The following is a 25,596-nucleotide window of genomic DNA, read 5'->3' as shown; positions in this document are numbered from 1 at the left end:
TTCTGTACCTTATTATTCCAGGGATTTTCTCTGTTGATATCTGTAGGAAGCCAACCCCCACAAAAATGTAGCATGCTCCATTAGATACCACATAATATAGTATTATCCTTTCAAAACATTGCTACACTATGCACCAAACTGCATGGAGATCCATACAGTTGTCACGATTCCTCCTATCAGTGTGGTCAGTGTCAGCTCAGCTGTCCAACCTGGGGCAGGGGGATGTGGAGCTGTCAGTATCATGATAGATAGCTCAGCCATCCAATCTGAGGCTTGGGCGTGCTGACCTGTCAATATGGTGAGTGATAGTCCAGTCAACAATTCAGGGAAAGAGTGTGCTGGGCACCTTCCTACAGGCGTCTCCGGTTTGGAATGATTCCCAGGCTATTTAGCTGGCTATCTGCCTCTTGTCTCTGCCACTTGTAGATCTACTTGGTGTGAGTTTGTGCTGTGCTGCGAGTTCTGTATTTTGATCTTTTGCTGACCGACCTTGGATTTGAGTTTGACCAGCAGTTTGCCTAGCCCCTTAGGCCCCCATCACACATAGCGACACACCAGCAATCCCGACAACGATATGACCTTTTCAGGATCGCTGGTGTGTCGCTACATGATCACTGGTGAGCTGCCAAACAGACAGATCTCAGCCGCGATCAGGACCAGCGACGACGCGGGTAACAAGCGTGCGCGCCGCTTAGTTACCCGTTGTGTACCTTAGATACCAGTGTGCTGGTGCAGGGAGCTGGTATCCAAGGTAAACAGTGGGTTTCTAAGCACCGCACGGCGCTTAGAAACCCACTGTTTACCTTGGATACCAGCTCCCAGCGCCAGCACGCTGGTATCTAAGGTACACAGCGGGTAACTAAGTGACGCGCGTGCTTAGTTACCCGCGGTTTACCTTGGATACCAGCTCTAGCTCACTGATCGCTGGTATCCCGCCTGCCACACACAGCGATGCAAAAAATATCCAGGGCTTTCGAGCACAATCAGCGATACCCGGCGGGGGGGCCGGTCGCTGATACGTGTCACACACAGTGATATCGCTGGTGAGATCGCTGTTGCATCACAAAACTTGTGACTCAGCAGCGATCTCGTTAGCGATCTCGCTGTATGTGACGGGGGCTTTAGTCTTGATCCGCTATCTTCTTGGAATTCTGACCCCGAACTGTATTCTGACTTTGCCTTCGTGTCACCTCTTTAGCTTTTGACCTCGGACTTCCTGACTTCCACCACCTCATAGAGTGTCCGTAAGTAGTGACTTGCGTCACAACAGTAAGTAAATACATTAACCATGCTATATCCCCCTGTATAATGGCTCAGCTATATGTAAAATATTTAAAGTAACAACCTGTAGCTAATAGTTTTTGTTTTAAATTAGAAGAAGCAGTAGAATAGTGTCTGAAAACTAAATAATTATGGACATCACAAGTCATATAAAGAAGTTATTGGGTGGATTGAATATGCAAACTACATACTAATGTTTTTATGCAATATATATATATGCGATTGAGACCTTCAAATAATTAAAGGAGGCTACAAGTCAAAATTCTTGTTTCTTGCGAGTATTAAATTCTAGGAAATACTGTTTGGCCATCAAAATCAGATGGTTTGCCGATGCTACTGAAATTGGTTGAATTTATATAAAATGGATGTATGGCTGTCTATATTCCCTTTTATAAAATACAGTGAAGGAAATAATTATTTGATCTCTTGAAGATTTTGTAAGTTTGCCCACTAACAAAGACATGAACAGTCTATAATTTTAAGGGGAGGTTAATTTTAACATTGAGAGATAGAATATCAAATAAAATCCAGAAAATTACATTGTATAAATTATATACATTTATTTGCATTTTGAGCGAGAAATAAGTATTTGATCCCCTACCAACCATTAAGAATTCTAGCTCCTACAGACCAGTTAGACGCTACTAATCAAGTCGTTACCTGCATTAAAGACCGCTGTCTTACACAGTCACCATTATAAAAGACTCCTGTCCACAGACTCAATTTATCAGTCAGACTCTAACCTCCAGAGGTGTATCTAGGGGGGGGGACAGCCGGCAGAGGGGCGCAATTGGGCCGCCTAATGCGGTGGTCCGCAGTGCCTCCCCAGGCAGCTGCATTCTGCTGCCCCGCGGACTGTGAATCGGCCGTTCTTTCTACCGGCTGTCAAGCTGACAGCTGGCACAGAGATGCTGCAGCGCGCCAGCTCCCAGGGATCAATTGTAGTTGCGTCTGAAGACACGAGTAGAATTGAAGCTCTGACCAACGCTAGCAGCGTTATAAGATCACTCTGCTAACGTCACTAGCCGCCATGTAGAGGCGCACATTGGTGGTAAATGCACCAGTGGGGCTGAAGACACCAAAGATTAAGTGCACGGGGGGGGGGGGGGAATTTGGAATGGGGATATGTAATGCGGGTGGGGAGATTTGTAGTGGGACTGGGGGAATGTAATGCATATGAGGAGATCTGGAGTGGGGACGGGTCATGTAGTAATGCGTGTGGGGAGATTTGTAGTGGGAATGGGGGCATGTAATGCGTGTGGGGAGATTTGGAGTGGGACTGGGGGCATGTAATGCATGTGAGGAGATTTGGAGTGGGGATGGGGCATGCAGTAATGCGTGTGAGAAGATTTGGAGTGGGGATGAGGCATGTAATGTGTGAGGGGAGGCTTGGAGTGGGGATGGGGGAATTTAATGCATGTGGGGAGATTTGGAGTGGGGATGGGGCATGTAATGTGTGAGGGGAGGCTTGGAATGGGGATGGGGGAATTTAATGCATGTGGGGAAATTTGGAGTGGGGATGGGGCATGTAATGCGCGTGGGGAGGTTTGGAGTGGGGATGGGGCATTTATTGCGTGTGGGGAGATTTGGAGTGGGGATGGGACATTTAATGTGTGTGGGGAGGTTTGGAGTGGGGATAGGGCATGGATTGCATGTGGAGAGATTTGGAGTGGGGATGGGGCACTTAATGCGTGTGGGGAGATTTGGAGTGGAGATGGGGGAATATAATGCACGTGGGGAGATTTGGAGTGGGAATGGGGGCATGTAATGCGTGTGGGGAGATTTGGAGTGGGGATGGGGGCATGTAATGTTTGTAGGGAGATTTGGAGTGGGGATGTGGGCATGTAATGCGTGTGGGGAGATTTGAGGACAAAAAATGAGGAGCAAAGGGGGAGATGCAGAGCATATATGAGGAAACAGTATGAGGAAACAGTATGGGGGATGGGTGCAGACACAGTATGGTGAGTGGGGGGATGGGTGCAAACAGTATGGGGAACGAACGGAGGATTGTATGTGGACACAGTATAAGTAGTGATGGGAAAAATGTATGTGGACACAGAATGGGGAGGGAGGGTGATGAGATATGTGCAGACACAGTATGGGGAGTCAGGGGTATGTATGAGCAGGCAGTATAGAGAGTGAGGGTGTAAATATATGAGGAGACAGTATGGTGAACAGGGGGGATGAGAGAGGAGACAGTATGAGGAGGGAGGGGAATAGTGTGAGGCGACAGTATGGGGGGAGAAAAGTGGTTGTTACATACATGCAGTCACATGCTGACTAGACATGTGGCCTCCCTCAATGAAAATGAAAGGCGTGAGGTCGGGCATGTCTAGTCGGAATGTGGCCAGAAAAATACAAATCACATATGCTTGTGCTGACACGTTTGTGCACTCTTGCCACTGGCAAGGGAGAATCCTAAAAGTATGCCGCAAATTCGTTGTGAGAATTTAGAAGCCTGCAATGCAAGGATTCAGCTCTGCAGGTTCCAGTAATCATCACATGGACACTTTACTCATATACAACTTTCATACTTGGTCAAGTGACAACGAGCTTCTCTTCCTGCTTCTCTCCGTTTTTCACTGAACATTACTAAACATTGAGAGCATTAGGTAGAACAGCTCGTCGGTACATGACTAAGTATGCATATAGCATATGTACATGGGGGGCACCAAACTGAATTCGTTCCCCGGGTGCCAGAAAGCCTAGATACACCTCTGCTAACCTCTACAACATGGGCAAGACTAAAGATCTTTCTAAGGATGTCAGGAACAAGATCATAGACCTGCACAGAGCTGGAATTGGCTACAAAACTAAATGTGAGGCGTTGGGTGAGAAGGGGACAACTGTTGATGCAATAGTAAAAAAATGGAAGAAATACAAAATGACTGTCAATCAATATCGGTCTGGGGCACCATGCAAAATCTCACCTTGTGGGGTATCCTTGATCATGAGGAAAGTGAGAGATCAGCCTAAAACTACACGGGGGAACTTGTTAATGATCTCAAGGCAGCTGGAACCACAATTACTATGAAAAGCATTGGTAACACATTACACTGTAAAGGTTTAAAATCCTGCAGTGCCCGCAAGGTTCCCCTGCTCAAGAAGGCACATGTGCAGGCCCGTCTGAAGTTTGCCAATGAAAACCTGGATAATTCTGTGAGTGATTGGGAGAAGGTGCTGTTGTCAGATGAGACAAAAATGGAGCTCTCTGGCATTAACTCAACTCGCCGTGTTTGGAGGAAGAGAAATGCTGTCTAAGACCCAAGAACACCATCCCCACTGTCAAGCATGAAGGTGGAAAGATTATGTTTTGGGGGTGTTTCTCTGCTAATGGCACAGGACTACTTTACCGCATCAATGGAAGAATGGATAAAGCCATGTATCGTAAAATCCTGAGTGACAACCTCTTTCCCTCCGCCAGGACATTAAAAATGGGTTGTGGCTGGGTTTTCCAGCAAGACAATGACCCAAAACATACAGCCAAAGCTACAAAGGAGTGGCTCAAAAATAAGCACATTAAGGTCATGCAGTGGTCTAGCCAATCGCCAGACCTTAATCCCATAGAAAATTTATGGAGGGAGTTGAATCTCCAAGTTGCCAAGCGACAGCTTCAAAATCTTAATGATTTAGAGATGACCTGCAAAGAGGAGTGGACTTAAATTCCTCCTGACATGTGCGCTAACCTCATCATCAACTAACATCATCATTACTGCTGTGCTTGCCAACAAGGGTTTGCCAGAGGAATCAAATATTTCTTTCTCACTGCAAAATGTAAATAAATTTATATAATTTATACAATGTGATTTTCTGGATTTTATTTTTGATATTCTATCTCTCAATGTTAAGATTAACCTACCCTTAAATTATAGACTATTCATGTCTTTGTCAGTGGGCAAACTTACAAAATCAGCAAGGGATCAAATACTTATTTCCTTCACTGTACATCACTCCACAAACACAAAATAACTTATTAGTAGTATTACTTGCAAAAAATAACTGCAACCCTTACTCATCAGTGTGAACTAAAAAATGTTTCACAATTGGAATCTGTTTAATTTAACTAAAATTTCATGAACTTTCCATGTACTTGAGTAATTGCTCTATATAAATCTAAGCCAAATGATACTGTATGAAAACGCCAAGAATTGGCACTATCTGCAGGCAAGACTCAAGCTGTCTCGCACACATACCTTTGCATACATTTCCATCACGGTAGTATCCTTGGACACATGACTGTGTACACATCCCACTGTGAGACAAAACAAGGCCATCCTCGCAGGATGTGCATAAGTTTAGGCCTGGGCCGCTGCAAGTTTTACAGGACAGGTGACAACCTGTAGGAAACATAAGGATTTAACCACAAGAATCCTAGATGAAGGAAGACAAAACAGCTATTTAAAATAAATCCACAATGTTTATCCAGCATAATGACTTATTATGTTTTCCCTTTAAATTCATTCTCTCTCTCTAATATATATATACACACACACAGTATACTGTATATATATATATATATATATATATATATATATATATATATATATATATATACATACACTGTATATATACTAGATGGTGGCCCGATTCTAACGCATCGAGTATTCTAGAGATCTGCGGCAACCGTCGGGAGATCAGCGGCTAGCGCCGCAGATCTCCCGACGGTAGCGGTGGCGTGGGTCGTTCGAATTCTGCGCCAATTTACAGCCGGACTGCACCTGTCACTGATTGGTCACAGCCGGTCGCGACCAATCAGCGACGCGAGATTTCCGTTACAGAGAGACAGACAGAATTAGACGATTATATAGTAGAGATATATATATATATATATATACACACACACATACATATATATAGTATATACACTGTATATAATGCACACAATTAAAGGAATTGTCTCACCTTGTTAAATAGATAAAATTGCAAAGTGCTCGTAAGATCAAACAACTTTCTAATTTACCTCTTACTAAAAGTCGCCGTTCTTAAGAATATTTACCGTATTTTCTAATTCTATAGTTTACTGAGCGCTGCCTAGGTTATCAGCCATGTTTGCAGTTTATCAGCAGTGGCGGTCTCATTCAAGCTCTTTGCTATATATATAAGATGAAAGTACCGCACTGAAACGGCCACATCCCTGGAAACCAATGCTTCAGAGCCAAAGCCGCGTCTGCATGCAGTATGGGAGAGCATACAGTTCGGGCCAGCAGTTTAGTGATCACAGATGTCAATCTTCAGGAGCACACAGCTCATCGGCAAGTAGAAGGCCGGGAGGCTGAGGAGCAATGCATTCATGAACACAGAACTTAAAACAACCCCTTTAAAAAACATATATACAATTCACCAATTCAATTTGCAATTTCCGATTGTTAATTCAATCTTGAGTGTGGCTTTAGTGGCCTAATTTATTAGATTTTCTAAGGTTGGTTTCACATTAGCGTTTTTTTGCGCAGGGCATCATGCGCGTCCATGCGCATGCGTACCTATGTTTAACATGGGGGGCGCATGGTCTTGCGTTCGTATGCATTTTCTTAAGGTGTGTGCCTAGGCGCGCCAGACGCAACCTATTGCGTTTTTGGTTCTGTCCAACGGCGTAAAAAAAATGCATGCACACACTTGCGCACGGAATGCGACAAAATAACGCATTACAGTCTATGGGAACGCCTGCGTTAAAAAACGCAAGCGTTTTAAGAGTTAACATGGCTAGAAACTGGTTAAAACGCATGCGCCTAGAAAACGCAAACACATGCAAAATGCATGATGCTTTTTTTGCATGCGTTTCTATTGCGAACGAAGCGCTGCGCTAAAAAACGCTAATGTGAAAGTAGCCTAACAAAGCAAAAAATGAACCTTACCTTTACAGATTCTGCCTTCGACATAAAATCCTGCTGGACACTCTGGAAGACAGCGATCTCCAAGAAAAAAGTATCTGGCATATTGGCACTTTAAGCACACACTGCCTGTGTCATGAAGGTTTGCTACACAATACTGACACTGAGGATGACAATCTAATAAGGCAAAAAGAAAAAATAAATAAAATTAAAGGTGTACGCATCTTTATTTACAGCTTTTTTTAAGCGGTCTTCAACATAGGTTGATTGGTACATCAAACACCATAACCCAAGAAAAGGGAAAACAAACGAGTGTATAGAAATGAAGAAAGATGGATTACTGTGACTTGTTTATATAAGGGGTAAAGTTTCTCCTTGTGGAGAGTGACATGCCAAGTCTGGCATGCCAGTATGAGGAGACTCTAATGCCTTGCATGCTTCTTTGGGAAACTGAATATGCAAATTGTCTCTTCAGAGAGGAAGAGGACTTGACCTCTAGTGCCACCTATTGAGGGGTAATACGCCAAAAAACCCTGTCTACAAATTAAGAATCCGATATGGCTTTTATCCCTAGTCATATTTCAAGGCTTGCTAAACGGTCAATAATGACTTATAGGATTGCAACTTCCAAGAGGGCGCACTACAGTTCAAGTCTTCTTCCTCTCTGAAGAGGCAATTTGCATATGTGACTTGTGTATGACAGGTTATCTAACTGATGTTTCTCTTTCGCACTCCATCCTGTTTTATGTTTGTATGCTGCCGGGTGTTTTGAGCAGGCAGTACGTGTTGTCCCTTATAGAGCTGCTTTGTTAATATTTTATGTCAATTTTGGCCTTTTAACTTAAATATGTTTGTATTTAAATTAAGAGGCTCAAATGACATAAAATATCAACAAGGCAGCTCTACAAGGGACAACATGTACCGGCTGCTCAAAACACCCGGCAGCATACAAACATATAAAACAGAGTAGCCGTTATGTGATGGAGTGCGACAGAGAAACATCAGTTAGATACCCATCATACACAAGTCCCAGTGCTCCATTATAGTAATCATAGCAATAAATAAGCACTAGAGAGTTATAGCAAAGACTGGCAGTTGGCTTGGTGGTGGTGGTGCTTCAGAAGTGGCTGTCAAGGCAGTATATCAAACACATGCGCAGATACCTGCACCTGGCCTCTTCACTCCAATTATCTAATACATATATGTGTTTTATGTCAGTACAGCCAAGTGATCTTCGGCTGTCCATAGTATAGGCTGGTGAAGGGTATTCTATCTAACAATGTCTCTGCACTGACATGCCCCTGATGAAACAATGAAACTTGACCACTTAGAGCTATATTCTAGTTTCTACATATTCTGCACTTTCAATCAGATGTTTGATGCCAATAAGATATTAGCACATATGTGGCTTTTGTAATACTGATTACAGTGCATAGACTTTCATTACACAATTTGTTTTATTACTTTATTTATTTAACTCACTTATATAGAACCAATAATTCCACAAAGTTTTACATACATCATCATCATTGTCCCCATCTAAATTCCCTGTTAGTACATCCATGGATTGTGGGAGGAAACCAAAGTAACAGGAACCACACGAACACGGGGAGAACATACATTTTTTTGGATTATCGTGCTTGATTTAATAATAGCATGCTCTCACTCACATTATCATGGAGGATTGATTTATAGGGTTTTTTTTCCTCACTTTTCATTAACAGGTTGAATACTGTACTCTTTCTGGTGCCTAAGAGTTTATTTTGCAATCTACAGTATATCAATTTTGAAAACAATATAATAATAATAATGTTATTTCTATAGCGCCAACATATTCCGCAGCACTTTACATTTTAGAGGGGACTTGTAGAGACAATAAAAGACATTAGAGTAACAATAATCACTTAAAACAACAGATACCAAGAGGAATTAGGACCCTGCTCGCAAGTTTACAATCTAAGAGGAAATAGGGGAGGCACGACCATAATGTAAGAAATTGGGAATTCATGTAATGCTGCCTTAACCGGTTATCAGCCAGAATGTGTAAAAGAACAGACACAGACAACTATTAAATGCATAAAGGGTGTGAGAACAGATGATACAAGGGTTTTGGTGTTGAAGAAAACTTTATATGGCACGGTCATAAGTATTCAGACTCTTTTCTCAGACACTCATATTTAAGTCACATGCTGTCCATTTCCTTGTGATCCTCCTTGAGATGGTTCTACTCCTTCACTGGAATCCAGCTGTGTTTAATTAAACTGATAGGACTTGATTTGTAAAGGCACACACCTGTCTATATAAGATCTCACAGCTCACAGTGCATGTCAGACCAAATGAGAATCATGAGGTCAAAGGAACTGGCCAAGGAGCTCAGAGACAGAATTGTGGCAAGGCACACATCTGGCCAAGGTTACAAAAGAATTTCTGCAGTACTCAAGGTTCCTAAGAGCTCAGTGGCCTCCATAATCCTTAAATGGAAGAAGTTTGGGACCACCAGAAGTCTTCCTAGACTTGGCCGTCCAGCCAAACTGAGCAACAGCCTTGGTGAGAGAGGTAAAGAAGAACCCCAAGATCACTGTGGCTGAGCTCCACAGATGCAGTAGGGAGATGGGAGAAAGTTCCACAAAGTCAACTATCACTGCAGCCCTCCACCAGTCGGGCCTTTATGGCAGAGCGGCCCAACGGAAGCCTCTCCTCAGTGCCAGACAGATGAAAGTCTGCATAGAGTTTAATAAAAAACACTTGAAGGACTCCCAGACTATGAGAAATAAGATTCTCTGGTCTGATGAGACAAAGATAGAACTTTTTGGTAATAATTCTAAGCGGTATGTGTGGAGAAAACCAGGTACTGCTCATCATCTGCCCAATACAATCTTAATAGTGAAACATGGTGGTGGTAGCATCATGCTAAGGGGGTGTTTTTCAGCTGCAGGGACATGACAACTGGTTGCAATTGAAGGACACATGAATGCGGCCAGGTACAGAGATATCCTGGATGAAAATCTCTTCCAGAGTGCTCTGGACCTCAGACTTGGTCGAAGGTCCACCTTCCAACAAGACAATGACCCTAAGCACACAGCTAAAATAACAAAGGAATGGCTTCAGAACAACTCTGTGACCATTCTTGACTGGCCCAGCCAGAGCCCTGACCTAAACCCAATTGAGCATCTCTGCAGAGACCTGTAAATGGCAGTCTAATGTTCACCATCCAACCTGAAGGAAATGGAGAGGATCTGCAAGTTAAAATGGCAGAGGATCCCCAAATCCAGGTGTGAAAAACTTGTTGCATCATTCCCAAGAAGTCTCATGGCTGTAATAGCTCAAAAGGGTGTTTCTACTCAACACTGAGTAAAGGGTCTGAATACTTATGACCATGAGTTATTTCCATTTTTCTTTTTTAACAAATTTTCAAAAATTTCGACATTTGTTTTTTTTTCAGTCATGATGGGGTGCAGAGTGTACATTAATGAAAAAAAATGAACTGTTTTGAATTTACCAAATGGCTGCAATGAAACAAAGAGTGAAAAATTTAAAGGGGTCTGAATACTTTCCATACCCACTGTATGCTGGCGTGTTTAAATGAGGAGGGAAAGATACCGGAATAGAGAGAGAAGTTGACTATTTTTGTTAGGCGAGTGGCGATAGCTGGGGAAATGGACTGGAGGAGATGTGAAGGAATAGGGTCACTGGTGCTAGTAATGGGGTGAGGAGATGCAAGGGGCCTGATCACTTCTTATTATGTGACTGGTTCAAATACAGAGAGTGAGCTAGATGCAGTGGGGGAGGCAGGACAGTGCATGGTATGAAGGGATTGGGAGAAAATTTTTCTGTCAGAGGCACTATACGAGTTCTGCCCGGGTATACGCATATCACATACTTGACCGCCATTCACGGGGCAGACAATGATGAGTTCTTCCAGTGCATGCGCTGTGAGGATTCACAAGTCTGCAGTCACCCAGAGTCACTACAGAATTTTCGTTTTAGACCGGACATCCCCTTTAAGAAGCATTAACACATGAATGCAGAAGCCATTTAACTGTAAATGTACAGTACTTTCAAATACCTCTGAGTAAGCTGTCCTGTGTATGTATATAAGAGATCACCATTTGACTTGTATTCTCCATTTTAACTATTTATCCCCTCTGCAGGCTCCATCTCCTAAAATGCAATTGACTCCAAGTTGGTGGGAGGAGACTAACTGCCATGATCTCTCCAATACAGATTGCAGCAAACAAAGTGACATTCCTGTTCTTCATTCCTTAGGAAGCACACACACACAGATGCAGCAGTAAGGAGAAAATTAAACAGCAGTCCTGAGTTGTCTGAAAGTGACCCAGGCTCTGACGTAAGGTAAAATATATGTTACAAAGCTCAGCATAATTTTTCTGTTTCTCCCTCTGCCTGTTTCCTCTTTCTGCTCCTCTTTCACTTCCCCCCTTCATAGAGCATAATAAGCTGGGTAACTTAACACCTCAGTGAGGTGACAAGGGCAAGACAATATTGAGCTATTTTTCCGAGTGGATAGTACTGTAAGTTCAGGAGACAGGAGTGGGGGGGGAGAGGAAGAAGTGGCTTATAAGTGGAGAAAAAAAGCAAATTTATTTGAAAAGATATATTATAAAGCTTTCTTATATCCACCTACTCTATTTATCTATGCAAACTTTATTGAATGCACACTTTCCTTTGAAGTAACTGTTGATCAGCTCTGTAAAAACCAGGCCATGGTTGATTAATGCTGTTTTAAGATAGAGCAGCCAGAATTGTATGTGCACAGATGATTGTTCTCTGCACAGAAAATATCATTGCTATCGACAGCACGTGTCCCATTTACACAGGATATTGTGCTTCTGGTAACAATAATTTTTATGCTAGCTATTCACCCACCTGAATTACGAGTGTTTTGCTCATTTGTCGGGTGATTGTCAATACATTCCTGAAAAACGGCTTCTCGAAATGGGCCTTTAGGACTGTTAAAATTATACAGAAGCTTGCGTTCGTAAAGTTCAATTAAAAAACCCCATATGAAGTCTGAATCATATCTGTCAGATCACAATTACTGTGGTTTAATTTTTTTCTGTCTCATAAATCTAGAATGGAACCGAAATCCCACACTTGCATTTAGTTCTTAGCTGGCACACATAGCGGTAATGCGGCTTATCACTAGAGGAGTAGTGACAAGTTTCTGCCCTGTAGTGTGTGACCATAAAATGGAATTCAATATGCAGCCGTTTTAATGTACAGTGTATTAGCAGATTGCTCATACTGACATGTGTTGGTTTATACTTCTGCAGACAGCTACACCAAATTAATGAAATGAAATACCAATATTGGCGTGTACAGATCCACTTCATTTGTAGTATAGCACTTAGCTCGAATTGCCAAGTGCAGATGGGATCCAAAGCTTAAAAATAATCGCACAAAATGTAATTCAGGAATCTAAACAATCTAATTCATATATTTAACATGTAATTGACCTATTACCAGATATATGATCCTCTAATCTTAAAAGTAGTTAGAGAAGTGAATTCAGGACGCTATTTCCTCGAAGAGAAATTAAACCTCTAAATCTAAAGTGAAAATGCGGAGCCAAGCCATAAAATATTAATGCATAAATAAATGTAATTCTCTGGGTATACACACAAGCGCTAAGCTCCTCCATAGAAATTTCTGCTTATATCTGACAAAATATACTGCATGGTTACCTCTTAAAGAGAATGTAAACTATATTATAGTTAAATAATTAAAGCAAGACTGTGATACAAATTGTATTTAACCTGTTTAGTTTTCTTTTTGTTACCGGATGTTTTTATTGCATTTTTTATACCTGATTATGAGCACCGTCATTCTTCTTTTAACATCATTTAGAGAAATGCTGCACAGAGGCCACATGGATCCTGCTAAGGGTGGTTTCACATTAGCGCTTTTGTGCACAGCGCATCGTGCGCAATAGTAACGCATGCAAAAATCGCATCATGCGTTTTTGCATACGTTTGCGTTTTTTAGGCGCATTCGTTCTTTATGGGTTAAACCCAGTGTCTACACATTTTTACATCAAAAACGCATGTTCATCAAAACGCAGGTGTGCGCATTACCATGCGCACGCCTGCGTTCCCATAGACTGTAATGCGTTTTTTGTCGCATTTCGTGCGTATGCGTTTTTTTGACAAATTTCGGCGCACCCAAAAATGCAACATGTTACGTCTGGAGTGCAAAGGCGCACACGACTAAAAAACACATGTACACGAAAACGCATACGGACGTGTGCAAATGCAAGACCATGCATCCCCCATGTTAAAGATAGGGGCGCATGACGCATGCGCATGGATGCGTCGCAAACGCTGCGCACAAAAACGCTAATGTGAAACCACCCTAACATGTTCATTAACTTCTGTTGGAAAGTGTTCTAGACATGCTCTGTGATCTGTGCAGAGGTCACTGTGCAGGGAGGAGAACGGGATTCATCGCCTATCATGAATGGTGTGTTAAGGGCCTGTCACACTAAGTGATATCGCTAGCAATATCGCTATAACGTCACTGGTTTTTGTGACGTAGCAGCGATATTGCTATGTCTGACACTTACCTCCGACCGCTCCCCCGCTGGTTATAGCTGATCGCGCAAGAACGTCCTGGACCGTTTCTCATCGTCAGCTTCCTGCTGTGGAGACGAGTGACGCGTGGACGCGGGCGGGAGGACGTCAGGATCGCCTCGTCTGACAGATAAGTAGCGACCCCCTACCGCTGCTATGTCGCTGGTGAGATCTGTCTGTGTGGCAGGTCACTAGCGACCACTTAGCGATGCACCAGCGATCCTGACCGCGTCATATCGCTGGTCGGGATCGCTGGTGCATTGCTAAGTGTGACAGTACCTTTATTGTACACAAGTGTTATCTTCCAGTGTAATCCTGCCTGTGATAATAATCAGATGACTGCTGAAAAGTGATCTCTACAGAACCTATTAGGAGACTCATTGTCCACTATGAAAACTGCACAATTTTAACATTTTAGAACTGGATTCATAAAATGATCACTTTATTAGGTAAGAGAATTCACAAAAAGATTTTACACCCATTCAGACATGGATTTTTAATAACACAAGCATTGTCAGATCTACGACTTTCATGGCCAAAAGCGAATTTGACTTTTCTTGACTTCCTTGTCTTGGCCAAAAGTTTTGAGAATGAAATGCTTCAATGTCTTTAGATCTTTTACTTAAACATTTCTATATTTATTGGAGTACAATTAGAAGGATTTTATATGTTTTTAACCATTCATTGAAAAATACATCAAAAGTTTCATCAAAGACTCAATATTTACAGTGTTAACTGTTACTTTTCAAAACTTCTGCAATTTGTCCTGGCAGCTAAATATCAACTTCTGAGCGAAAATCCTGAATGATTACAACCCATTTTTGGCTAATCAGTGCTTGGAGTTTACCACAATTTTTGTGTTTTGTTTGTCCATTTGTTTTTTGAACTTTGATTGTAGGTTCTTCATGGGATTGAGATCTGGGGAGTATCCTTGCAATACACCCAAAATATTAATGTAAACCAAACTACTTATTTATCACTTTTGCTCATGACCAAATTGCTCCATGATCATTGGGAAACGTTGCTCTTGGAGGATGTTTAGATACCATTTTTTATTCATTGCATTGTTCTTAGGGGCCCATCACACATAGCGACCTCGCTGTGTGTGGCACGCATCAGCGACCGCCCCCCCCCCCCCCCGCCGGGTATCGCTGATCATGCAGGAATGTCCTGGGCCATTTTTTGATCGTTGATCTCCCGCTGGCCAGCATGCATCGTGTGTGACAGCGGGAGACCAATGATCAGCGAGCTCACGGCGCTGTAATCAGACGCCGGGAACTGGTATCCAAGGTAAACAACGGGTAGCTAAGTGCGGCGCGTGCTTAGTTACCCGATATTTACCTTGGATTCCAGCTCTCAGCACGAGCACGCTGGTATCCAAGGTACACAGCGGGTAACTAAGCGACGCGCACTTAGTTACCCGATATTTACCTTGGATACCAGCATCCTCGCTGGTCCTGATCGCTGGTGTGTCTGCCTGTTTGGCAGGAAACCAGAGATCATGTAGCGATGCACCAGCGATCCTGACCAGGTCGTATCATTGTCGGGATCGCTGGTGCATCGTTTGGTGTGAAGGGACCCTTAGGCAAAATGTAAGTAAACCCAATCCCTTGTATGAAAAACAACTCCACCCATGAACCCAGCATGGGTGGGGCTGGCTTGGGGTTAAGGGCAACAAGGAAGCAGGAATTAAATGGGATAAAGTTACCTTTTTCTGATGAGGCCCCCTTCAGACTGTTGCGAACATTTGGAAGAGATTGCCAAGAGAAGAAAAGGTGAGCTCTACCATGCGTCCTGTGTCATGCTAACAGTAAAGCATCCTGACACCGTTTATGGGTGTTTTTGCTTTTCATCCAAGGTAGTGGGCTAGTTCACAATTTTGCCTAAGATCACTGCCATGAATAAAGAATATTATCTAAATCTCCATCAAAACAATCTTCTTCCAATGATCTGTGAGCAATCTGGTGATGAGCAATGCTTTTCCCAGAATGATTGAGCACCATATCACAAAGCAAAAGTGGCATCTTAGCAGCTTGGTTAACAAAACAATGAAAATTTGGGTCCATGGCCAAGAAACTCCCCAGACCTTAATTTCATTTTAACCACCAATAAATCCCCAATAAGCAGGTGAACAAAAAATACATAGAAATTGTGCTAAATTCCAAGCACTAATTAGGCAAGAACTGGTTGCTATCAGTCACTATTTTGCCCAGAGGCTGATATCCAGTATGTCAGGCCAATATGCAGAAGTCTTGAAATTAAGGGTCAACACGGTAAATATTGAGATTTGTGTTTTTAATTAAGTACGTGTCAAGCAAAGTTTAAAAATGCTTATAGTAAAGGGGGTTTTACACATAGCGATATCGCTAGCAATATCGCTAAAGCGTCACCAATTTGGTGACGCAGCAGCGATATCGCTGTGTGATACTTACCTCCGACCGGCACCCCCGCTGCCTGTCGTTGATCGCGCAGCTCCATTTCTCGTTGGGCGCTTCCTGCTGGGCTTCCTGCTAGTGACGCGTGGACGCGAACGGGAGGACGTCAGGATCGTCTCGTCTGAAAGGTAAGTAACGACCGCTGTATCGCTGCTGCATCGCTGTGAGGTCTCCCTGTGTGGCAGCTCACTAGCGACCATATAGTGATGCACCAGCGATCCTGATCGGGTCGTATCGTTGTCGGGATCGCTGGTGCATCGCTAAATGTAAAGGGGCCTGTACACTCCTTTAACCATAGAAACATCTGACTTAAAGATCTAAAATTAGTGAAGAAGTAAACCTTGAGAAAACCAATATTTGGCCATCACTGTAGGCAGTTTATATTGCAAAACCTGATAACAGATTTGGATGTACTTTAAATACATTATATGTAGAAAGCTCCCATTAGTGCTCTCTACAGGAGGCAGGAATCTAGTCATTTAACTGCATGAGAGATGGAAAGCACTTGTAATGATTGGCTACTATATCTATATTTTAACAAATGTGATTTTGTGGCACTAAAAAAATATTACAAAGGCTCTACCTTTGTGAAAATCTGTGATCTTCCTCATAGACTGAATGAGTGGCATGTGAACAGACTTGTCCAAAACAATACATCTTTTCCATTTGCAGTGTTTTTCAATTGGAAAAGACTGTTTGACAGGTCAGGTCAACATGCTCCCCCATCAGCGGCCATTATGAGAGCAGGAGAGTTGTGCAGTCTGCGAGGAAGGCTGCAGTAATAGACAACCTCTTCTTAAAGAAAAAGAAAGTCCCCTAGTCCTCCCTTGTTTCAGTATACCACCCTACCCGTGCCCTCCGTTCTGCTGATGACTGGAGGTTAGCATCCTCAATAATCAGAACCTCCCACTCCCGTCTCCAAGACTTTACACGTGCTGTGCTGTGCCAATTCTTTGGAATGCACTTCCCAGGTCAATACGAATAGTTCCCAATCCCCACAAGTTTAAGCGTGCCCTGAAAACGCATTTATTCAGACTGGCCTACCGCCTCAACACATTAACCTAATCTATCCCTGTGTGGCACAGCCAAAAGTTTTACCATAACCAGATTTCCTGCATCATGTTCCCACATGCTTTATGCATCCATTAGCCCTCTGTGTCTGTACTCTTACACACTTAACATTATGGCTGGTCCATACAATCAGGGCAACCGTTACCACCCACCTTTCATGTCTACCTTTTTCCTCATAGATTGTAAGCTTGCGAGCAGGGCCCTCATTCCTCTTGGTATCTATTATAATCTATGTGATTATTGTTATGCTGTAATGTCTATTGTCTGCACAAATCCCCTCTGAAATGTAAAGTGCTGCGGAATATGTCGGCGCTATAGAAATAAAATTTATTATTATTATTATTATTATAAGGTGTGCATTTAGAAAATAAAATAGAATCTGTTATTTGCCATTTTTGTATGAACAGTACAGTTTATCATAATTGTCATCTTGGTAACGATTACAATAAATAATAACACTCAAAACATACAGAACATTATGTTCCTTTTCTCAGGCTAGTAAATGAGCTTAGTATATGGCCGCCTACTGACTATAAGTGACCAGAATCATTACATTATTTTCATCCTGTTACTACATCATTTTTCTATTTGTCTCAGAATAGACAGATTTCGGCTTCAGAATCCACACACAATGCAAAATGTAAAATTATGTCACTTATTGCAAAAGCGCGATATACCAAAAAGAGACTCACACTGTGTTAAAATAATGAAAAATAAGGTAAACAATAGGATAGTCTCCATGTAGTCGTTTCCTTTAGGAACGGGGAAAAAAAAAATTAGGATTGCATATGACACTCATTTCCGAAATGTATGCCTAGCAAGCCATTAAAATTGACGGATGCGTAGCAATTCCGGGCTGTTGTCCGTTCTGATAAAGTGCATGCTGCGACAAGGATGGAAATGGATTAGTGGTCTGCAATAGCTGTAACATGGCATGCCTCTGGAGAGCTGGGGGAATACAATACAATCAATACTGGCTGAGAAGTCTGCTTTAACACATTAGCACATGTGTGTGAACACGATGTACAGAGTGTTCATACTCATTTTTGGTTTTAATCCGTTTTTTTTTTTTTAGAAATTTTGAAAGCTTAGAAATTTTAGAGACCGCGTGAGAGGTAAAAGGCTCAGTAACACTATGATCACAATGGTGAACGTGTTCAGCCTATTGTAACCACAAGGAAGTTGTAGTAGGTAATAATTCTATATTATGGGAGAAAACAAAAAGTAATAAAACATGCCTGAGGAAGCACACTAACACCCCAAAACTGTACCAGTAATAAAATGAAAGTGTCATTATTCGTATTATTTCTGGGAAAATAAATACAGGTAGAGTGATTAGAAATAAGAACTGAACTATTTCTCCATAATCGTGAAGAGGTATTGTGCAATTACTGTATTTAGGACCATAAATGTACAGCACATTTCTTTATGTAATCTGAGAACACTCCAGACACGGATTCCACTGATGTGTTACTTGCTGTCATTTTGATACAATCATTGTCTTCTCTGTTGTAGATCTAGCAGTGCTCAGAATGCGGAGCTGTGCATAACCCCGCCCCCATCACTGATTGGCATCTTCAACAAACCGCTACTATTCAGTGGTGGGGGCGTGGATGGACTAAAGACACAAGACCAATGCTCTAGTGATATCACCAGCTCAAGGAAGGAGGACGCTATCCTTTGAAACGCGTAGGATTGCAGACACCTAGTGTATTTTTTTTGGAAAGCACACAGCTAGTGATATCACTACAGCATAGGGCAGTGTTTTCTTAGTGGACAGCCTGGATCAGCCTAACCGGCCGACACCCTGGATTACTCTGGCACCTCGATCTTGGAGCTTTTTTAATAATACAGGTAGTGTGGTGTAAACTACGGCTATAATTCTGATTTCTAGTTTTTAATCTTCATGCTCTCTCTCATGGGATTGCCCCATGTATAGACTGAAACAGAATTTTATGAAGTTGCATCTCTGACTAAAGCCCCCGTTACACACAGCGAGATCACTAGCAATATCGCTGAAACGTCACAGGTTTTGTGACGCAGCAGCGATATCGCTAGCGATATCGCTATGTCTGATACTTACCTGCGACCGGCTCCCCCGCTGGTTATCGCTGATCGCGCGAGAACGTCCTGGACCATTTCTCGTCGGGCGCTTCCTGCTGGGCTTCCTGTGGCGCCGACGAGCAACGCGTAGTCGCGGGCGGGAGGACGTCAGGATCGCCGCGTCTGACAGGTAAGTAGCGACCCCCGACCGCTGCTATGTCTCTGGTGAGATCTGCCTGTGTGGCAGCTCACTAGCGACCACTTAGCGATGCACCAGCGATCCATATCATTGTCGGGATCGCTGGTGCATCGCTTAGTGTAACGGTACCCTTAGTGGGATAAGAACTACAGCAACTCATTAATCCTCCCTTGCTGGGGGGGTATTGTATGCAGAATGCTGAACATGTGCTCCTGGACATCTGTTATAAACTAGTGATCGCCACCTACCTCCACTGAATTTAAGAACTTTACTGGATAAAAGTACATCTTATCTTCAGAGTGGAGCAGGATAGTCTTTGCCACATATTTCAGTTTTGTCAGTTTTGTGTTATTGATACCTAGATTCATATCGGTACCATAGCGCAAGACTGTACAAGTTTTTGCATTCATTGAAACCTCTATAAAGAATAGAAATGCTAGAATTTCCTTTTTATATACGGTAAGTCCGATGTCATAAAAATAGTAAGTTTATGTCCATAAGGGTAAACAAACCCACTTACCAACACAGTAACCCACTAAATTGAGATACTGTCCATCAGGGCATGAAGTCTTGCAGATTCCAGCAATAAGCGTTGCATGAGGGTGGCATGTCAGACAATTCGCATCAGAAGGTCCACTGCACTCTTTGCAGGACGGATGGCAGGCTGCAACAGAAAAACAAGGGAGAATGTACTGTGTGCAAGGAATATGCTGATCCCCGAGTGAGAGTCAGTGCTGATGGAACGGTGCCCTTAAAGGAGTTCTCAAAGAAATGTAATAAAATAAATATATAACATAAATAATACACATTTAAATACTAAACATTTTTCTAAACACCTTTATTTAGTATTCTTTATCTACTGCACTCTGTCAGGATTTTAAACCTAGTAGAGTAGGCATTGGTGTGCACTCAAGGTCACTGTAGAAGCGAGGTGCTGGTAGAATGGACCATGGTGGTCCCTGAAATAAGTAGCAAAAATTCACCGCGCACTCTAATGGAATAATTTGCAACCATCAGTGGAATTTTATTTTAGACAAAAAGATAAGTGCCAAGTTACAAAAATTGGTCCAAAATCCAGTAAAATAGAAACACCCGACGTTTCGACCCTCCCGGGTCTTAATGATGGGGTTTACTTGGGTTCAAGAGGATTGGGAGCTAGGGTTAGGGAATAGCCGTATATAAGCTTCCATGCGAGTAATGGTAGGCTGTAAATAAATGGTAACCTTTGGAGGATAAGGTTAGAGGTAACCTTAAGAGGCTTTAAATGGAGGCCCGGTAGAGTCCTGTGTAATAAAAGGCGTTGCTTTTTGAGTGTAATATTTTTCATATCCGGTATGGTAAGATATACATATTGCTGCACCCTTATAGTCAGAATAGTGCCAATCATTGGTGGCCAATGGTGGTAACTGCATCCTAAGGCTGTAGGACCGTCCGGGATATGCTTGTGCCCTGGCTCCCCTGGCTGACACCCACCGTCATCACATGGTGTAATTTATGCCTTTCGTATCTTATGGTATCTTAAATCAACATGGCACCGTCTTCTTACTTTATCTGAGTGCCATGGTCTACTCAAAGCAGTAATTTATGTTTTTGCCATGCTCTATTCTGTCCCAGATCCACACACTTTGGAGGGGCTGGTTGGGACTGGTGAAAAAATGACAAGTCTAAAATTTTGGATGCAAAAATGTTTGTGTTTTACGCCAGAATTGTGGCAAAAAAAAATATCTTGATGAAACAAGGCCATAAAGTGCAGAAATAACCAGCTATGACATTTGGTAGACTCAAACAGCTCCCACATGGACCCGAAATAGTATAAAGATAGCAAACATCACAGAGTTATTTCATAAAGACACAAACAACTAAACACAACATGAAGCAATAAAGACATAATAATGGAAAATAAAGCAAAATTTCTAAATAAAATGGCTCAATTATACCAATGGCAGGGACCAGCTTTTAGATCCATGTGGGCACGTTTTCTACCCATGTTTAAAGGGAATCTGTCACCTAATTTTCGGTGACCACAGCCATCAGGGGCTTATCTACAGCATTCTGTAATGCTGTAGAACAGCCCCCGATGAAACCTGAAAGATAAAAACATGTTAGATTATACTCACCAGGGGGCGGGTGCAGTGGGTGTCGCGGTCCGGCGCCTCCCATCTTCATACGATGCCGTCTCCCTCCTTGCTTCTCCCTCAGCTCCTGCGCATGCGTACTTTCTCTGCCCTGTTGAGGGCAGAGTAAATTACTGCAGTGCGCAGGCGCCTGGAAAGGTTAGAGAGCTCCGGCGCCTGCGCACTGCAGTACTCTGCTCTGCCCTCAATAGGGCAGAGTAAGTACGCCTGCGCAGGAACCGATGGAGAAGCAAGGAAGAGGACATCATCGTATGAAGATGGGAGGCGCCGGATCGGACGGCGACACCCATCGGACCGGACCGCTCGCCGGGGTGAGTATAATCTAACTTTTTTCTTATCTTTCAGGTGATATCAGGGGCTTATCTACAGCACTACAGAATGCTGTAGATAAATCCATGATGGCGGAGCCGGCAGCTGATAGGGGAAAAATGGGGTGACAGACTCCCTTTAAAAAAAAAAAAAAAAAAAAAAAGGTCTATAGCAATAACATCACATACATCAGTCGCGTAACTGCTGAAGCCAATTACTGGCCTCAGTGGTTACACGCTGTTAATGCAAGCATCACCTAAGGCCGGTACTTGACTGCAGCATTTACTTTATTGATGTACTGACATCATCACCCCAGGACATGCTGGGACCACTACATTAGTAACATAGTTAGTAAGGCCGAAAAAAGACATTAGTCCATCCAGTTCAGCCTATAAAATTCTGTCAGAATAAATCCCCAGATCTACATCCTTCTAAAGAACCTAACAATAACTGTAAGATACAATATTGTTACGCTCCAGGAAGGCATCCAGGCCTCTCTTGAACCCTTCGACTGAGTTCGCCATCACCACCTCCTCAGGCAGGGAATTCCAGATTCTCACTGCCCTAACAGTAAAGAATCCTGTTCTATGTTGGTGGAAAAACCTTTTCTCCTCCAGACGCAGAGAATGCCCCCTTGTGACCGTCACCTTCCTTGGTATAAACAGATCCTCGGAGAGATATTTGTATTGTCCCCTTATATACTTATACATGGTTATTAGATCGCCCCTCAGTCGTCTTTTTTCTAGACTAAATAATCCTAATTTTGCTAATCTCTCTGGGTATTGTAGTTCCCCCATCCTCTTTATTAATTTTGTTGCCCTCCTTTGTACCCGCTCTAGTTCCATTATGTCCTTCCTGAGCACCGGTGCCCAAAACTGTACACAGTACTCCATGTGCGGTCTAACCAGAGATTTGTACAGAGGCAGTATAATGCTCTCATCATGTGTATCCAGACCTCTTAATGCACCCCATGATTCCGTTTGCCTTGGCAGCCGCTGCCTGGCACTGGCTGCTCCAGGTAAGTTTATCATTAACTAGGATCCCCAAGTACTTCTCCATGTCAGATTTACCCAGTGGTTTACCGTTCAGTGTGTAATGGTGATATTGATTCTTTCTTCCCATGTGTATAACCTTACATTTATCATTGTTAAACTGCATCTGCCACCTTTCGGCCCAAGTTCCCAACTTATCCAGATCCATCTGTAGCAGAATACCATCTTCTCCTGTATTGACTGCTTTACATAGTTTTGTATCATCTGCAAATATCGATATTTTAGGCCTCTTTCACACTTCGGTTTTTTGTGTCAGTTAAAATCCGCCAAAAAGGCGGACAAGCGGATCCGTTCCTAACTGATGTGAACGGATGCCAGAGGATCCGTTTTTTGACGGATCCGCAGAATGAACCGTTGGCCGGGAAGGGAGAGAGAGGGAGAGAGAGGGAGAGAGAATATTTTTTTCCTCCGCCAGAAAGGATTTCAGGGTTAATTTTCTCCCTGACTTCCTTTCTCCGGGCATGCGCACTGGAAAATACGGATCCAACCACAAAAAAAGTTGCATAGTCCGTCCAGGCATGCCGGCGGATGAAAAAAATTTGGCGGATACTCACAAAAACGGATCCAACGGATGACCATCAGTCAAGATCCGCCAGTGATGCAACTCAATTGGGAAAAAAACGGATCCGCAAAAAAAAATTGCGGATCCGTTTTTTTCAAAACCTGGCGGATTTTGACTGATTGTCAAAAACGGAAGTGTGAAAGAGTCCTTACTGTGCAAACCTTCTACCAGATCGTTAATAAATATGTTGAAGAGAATAGGTCCCAACACCGACCCCTGCGGTACCCCACTGGTCACAGCGACCCAGTTAGAGAATATACCATTTATAACCACCCTCTGCTTTCTATCACTAAGCCACTTACTTACCCATTTACACACATTTTCCCCCAGACCCAGCATTCTCATTTTGTGTACCAACCTCTTGTGTGGCACGGTATCAAACGCTTTGGAAAAATCAACATATACCACATCCAATGGACTCACCTTGGTCCAGTCTATAGGTCACCTCTTCATAAAAACTGATTAGATTGGTTTGACAGGAGCGATTCCTCATAAACCCATGCTGATATGGCGTTAAACAGTTATTCTCATTGCGATAATCCAGAATAACATCCCTCAGAAACCCTTCACATATTTTACCAACAATAGAGGTTAGACTTACTGGCCTATAATTTCCAGGTTCACTTTTAGAGCCCTTTTTGAATATTGGTACCACATTTGCTATGCGCCAGTCCTGTGGAACAGACCCCGTCGCTATAGAATCTCTAAATATAAGAAATAATGGTTTGTCTATTACATTACTTAGTTCTCTTAGTACTCGTCGGTGTATGCCATCTGGACCCGGAGATTTATCTATTTTAATCTTTTTTAGCCGATTTTGCACCTCTTCTTGGGTTAGATTGGTGACCCTTAATATAGGGTTTTCTTTGTCTCTCGGCATTTCACCTAGCATTTAATTTTCCACCGTGAATACCGTGGAGAAGAAGGTGTTTAATATATTAGCTTTTTCCTCATCATCTACAACCATACTTTCCTCACGATTTTTTAATGGGCCTACACTTTCACTTTTGATTCTTTTACTATTGATATAGTTGAAGAACAGCTTGGGATTAGTTTTACTCTCCTTAGCAATGTGCTTCTCTGTTTCCTTTTTGGCAGCTTTAATTATTTTTTTAGATAAAGCATTTTTCTCCTTATAGTTTTTTAGAGCTTCAACGGTGCCATCCTGCTTTAGTAGTTTAAATGCTTTCTTTTTACTGTTAATTGCCCCTCTTACTTTTTTGTTTAGCCACATTGGGTTTTTCCTATTTCTTGTCCTTTTATTCCCACAAGGTATAAACCGCTTACAGTGCCTATTAAGGATGTTCTTAAACATTTCCCATTTATTTTCTGTATTCTTATTTCTGAGGACATTGTCCCAGTCAACCAGATTAAGGGCATCTCTAAGCTGGTCAATCTTTGCCTTCCTAAAGTTCAGTGTTTTTGTGACTCCCTGACATGTCCCCCTAGCGAAAGACAAGTGAAACTATATAATATTGTGGTCGCTATTTCCTAGATGCCCGATGACCTGCAGATTTGTTAATCTGTCAGGTCTGTTAGATAGTATTAGGTCTAAAAGTGCTGCTCCTCTGGTTGGATTCTGCACCAATTGTGAAAGATAATTATTCTTGGCTATTAGCAGAAACCTGTTGCCTTTATGGGTTTCGCAGGTCTGTTTCCCAGTTAATATCCGGGTAGTTAAAGTCCCCCATAACAAGGACCTCATTATGGGTTGCAGCTTCATCTATCTGCCTTAGTAGTAAACATTCCATGATTTCTTTTTTTTTTTTAAACCAGTTATTTTTATTTAGGTTTCAAAAGATTTTAAACAATAAACAGTGGATATCAATATACATGTAACAATTCACATATCTTGTAGTAATACAATCAAAGCCATCCCCCCCTCCCCCAATACTCCTTGTGCCGGTTATACTTGAGAGTCTTAGCAATCATATCACCGCCATCCAGGCGGACCATATTTTTTCGAAAGTTCTTTCACCATGCCTTCGCCTGTAAATGCTTTCCTCTAAATGCATTACCGTACATGTCTGAGCAATAAATTCCCTCCTAGTGGGGGGTTCCGAATCCTTCCATTTTTGTGCTATTAGTTTG

At 42.5% G+C, this 25,596-nt stretch overlaps 1 protein-coding gene across 1 annotated transcript in view; it reads right to left on the bottom strand.

Moving 5' to 3' along the window:
* Positions 1-25,596, bottom strand: part of FRAS1 (Fraser extracellular matrix complex subunit 1) — a 692,624-nt gene that overhangs the window by 228,576 nt on the left and 438,452 nt on the right. The window contains exons 20-22 of the mRNA XM_073542109.1: positions 19,968-20,111; positions 7,134-7,286; positions 5,475-5,618 (exon numbers count right to left, since the gene is read on the bottom strand). Coding sequence (XP_073398210.1) covers positions 5,475-5,618; positions 7,134-7,286; positions 19,968-20,111 — 441 coding nt within the window. The remainder of the gene's footprint in view (positions 1-5,474; positions 5,619-7,133; positions 7,287-19,967; positions 20,112-25,596) is intronic.

The sequence above is a fragment of the Dendrobates tinctorius genome, unplaced genomic scaffold (genome assembly GCF_039654945.1).
Source record: "Dendrobates tinctorius isolate UK_male_01 unplaced genomic scaffold, ASM3965494v1 ptg000011l, whole genome shotgun sequence".
In the NCBI taxonomy this organism is placed as follows: domain Eukaryota; kingdom Metazoa; phylum Chordata; class Amphibia; order Anura; family Dendrobatidae; genus Dendrobates; species Dendrobates tinctorius.
Note: the sequence above shows the minus strand (reverse complement) of the source record. Positions and strands in the feature narration are given on the sequence as shown.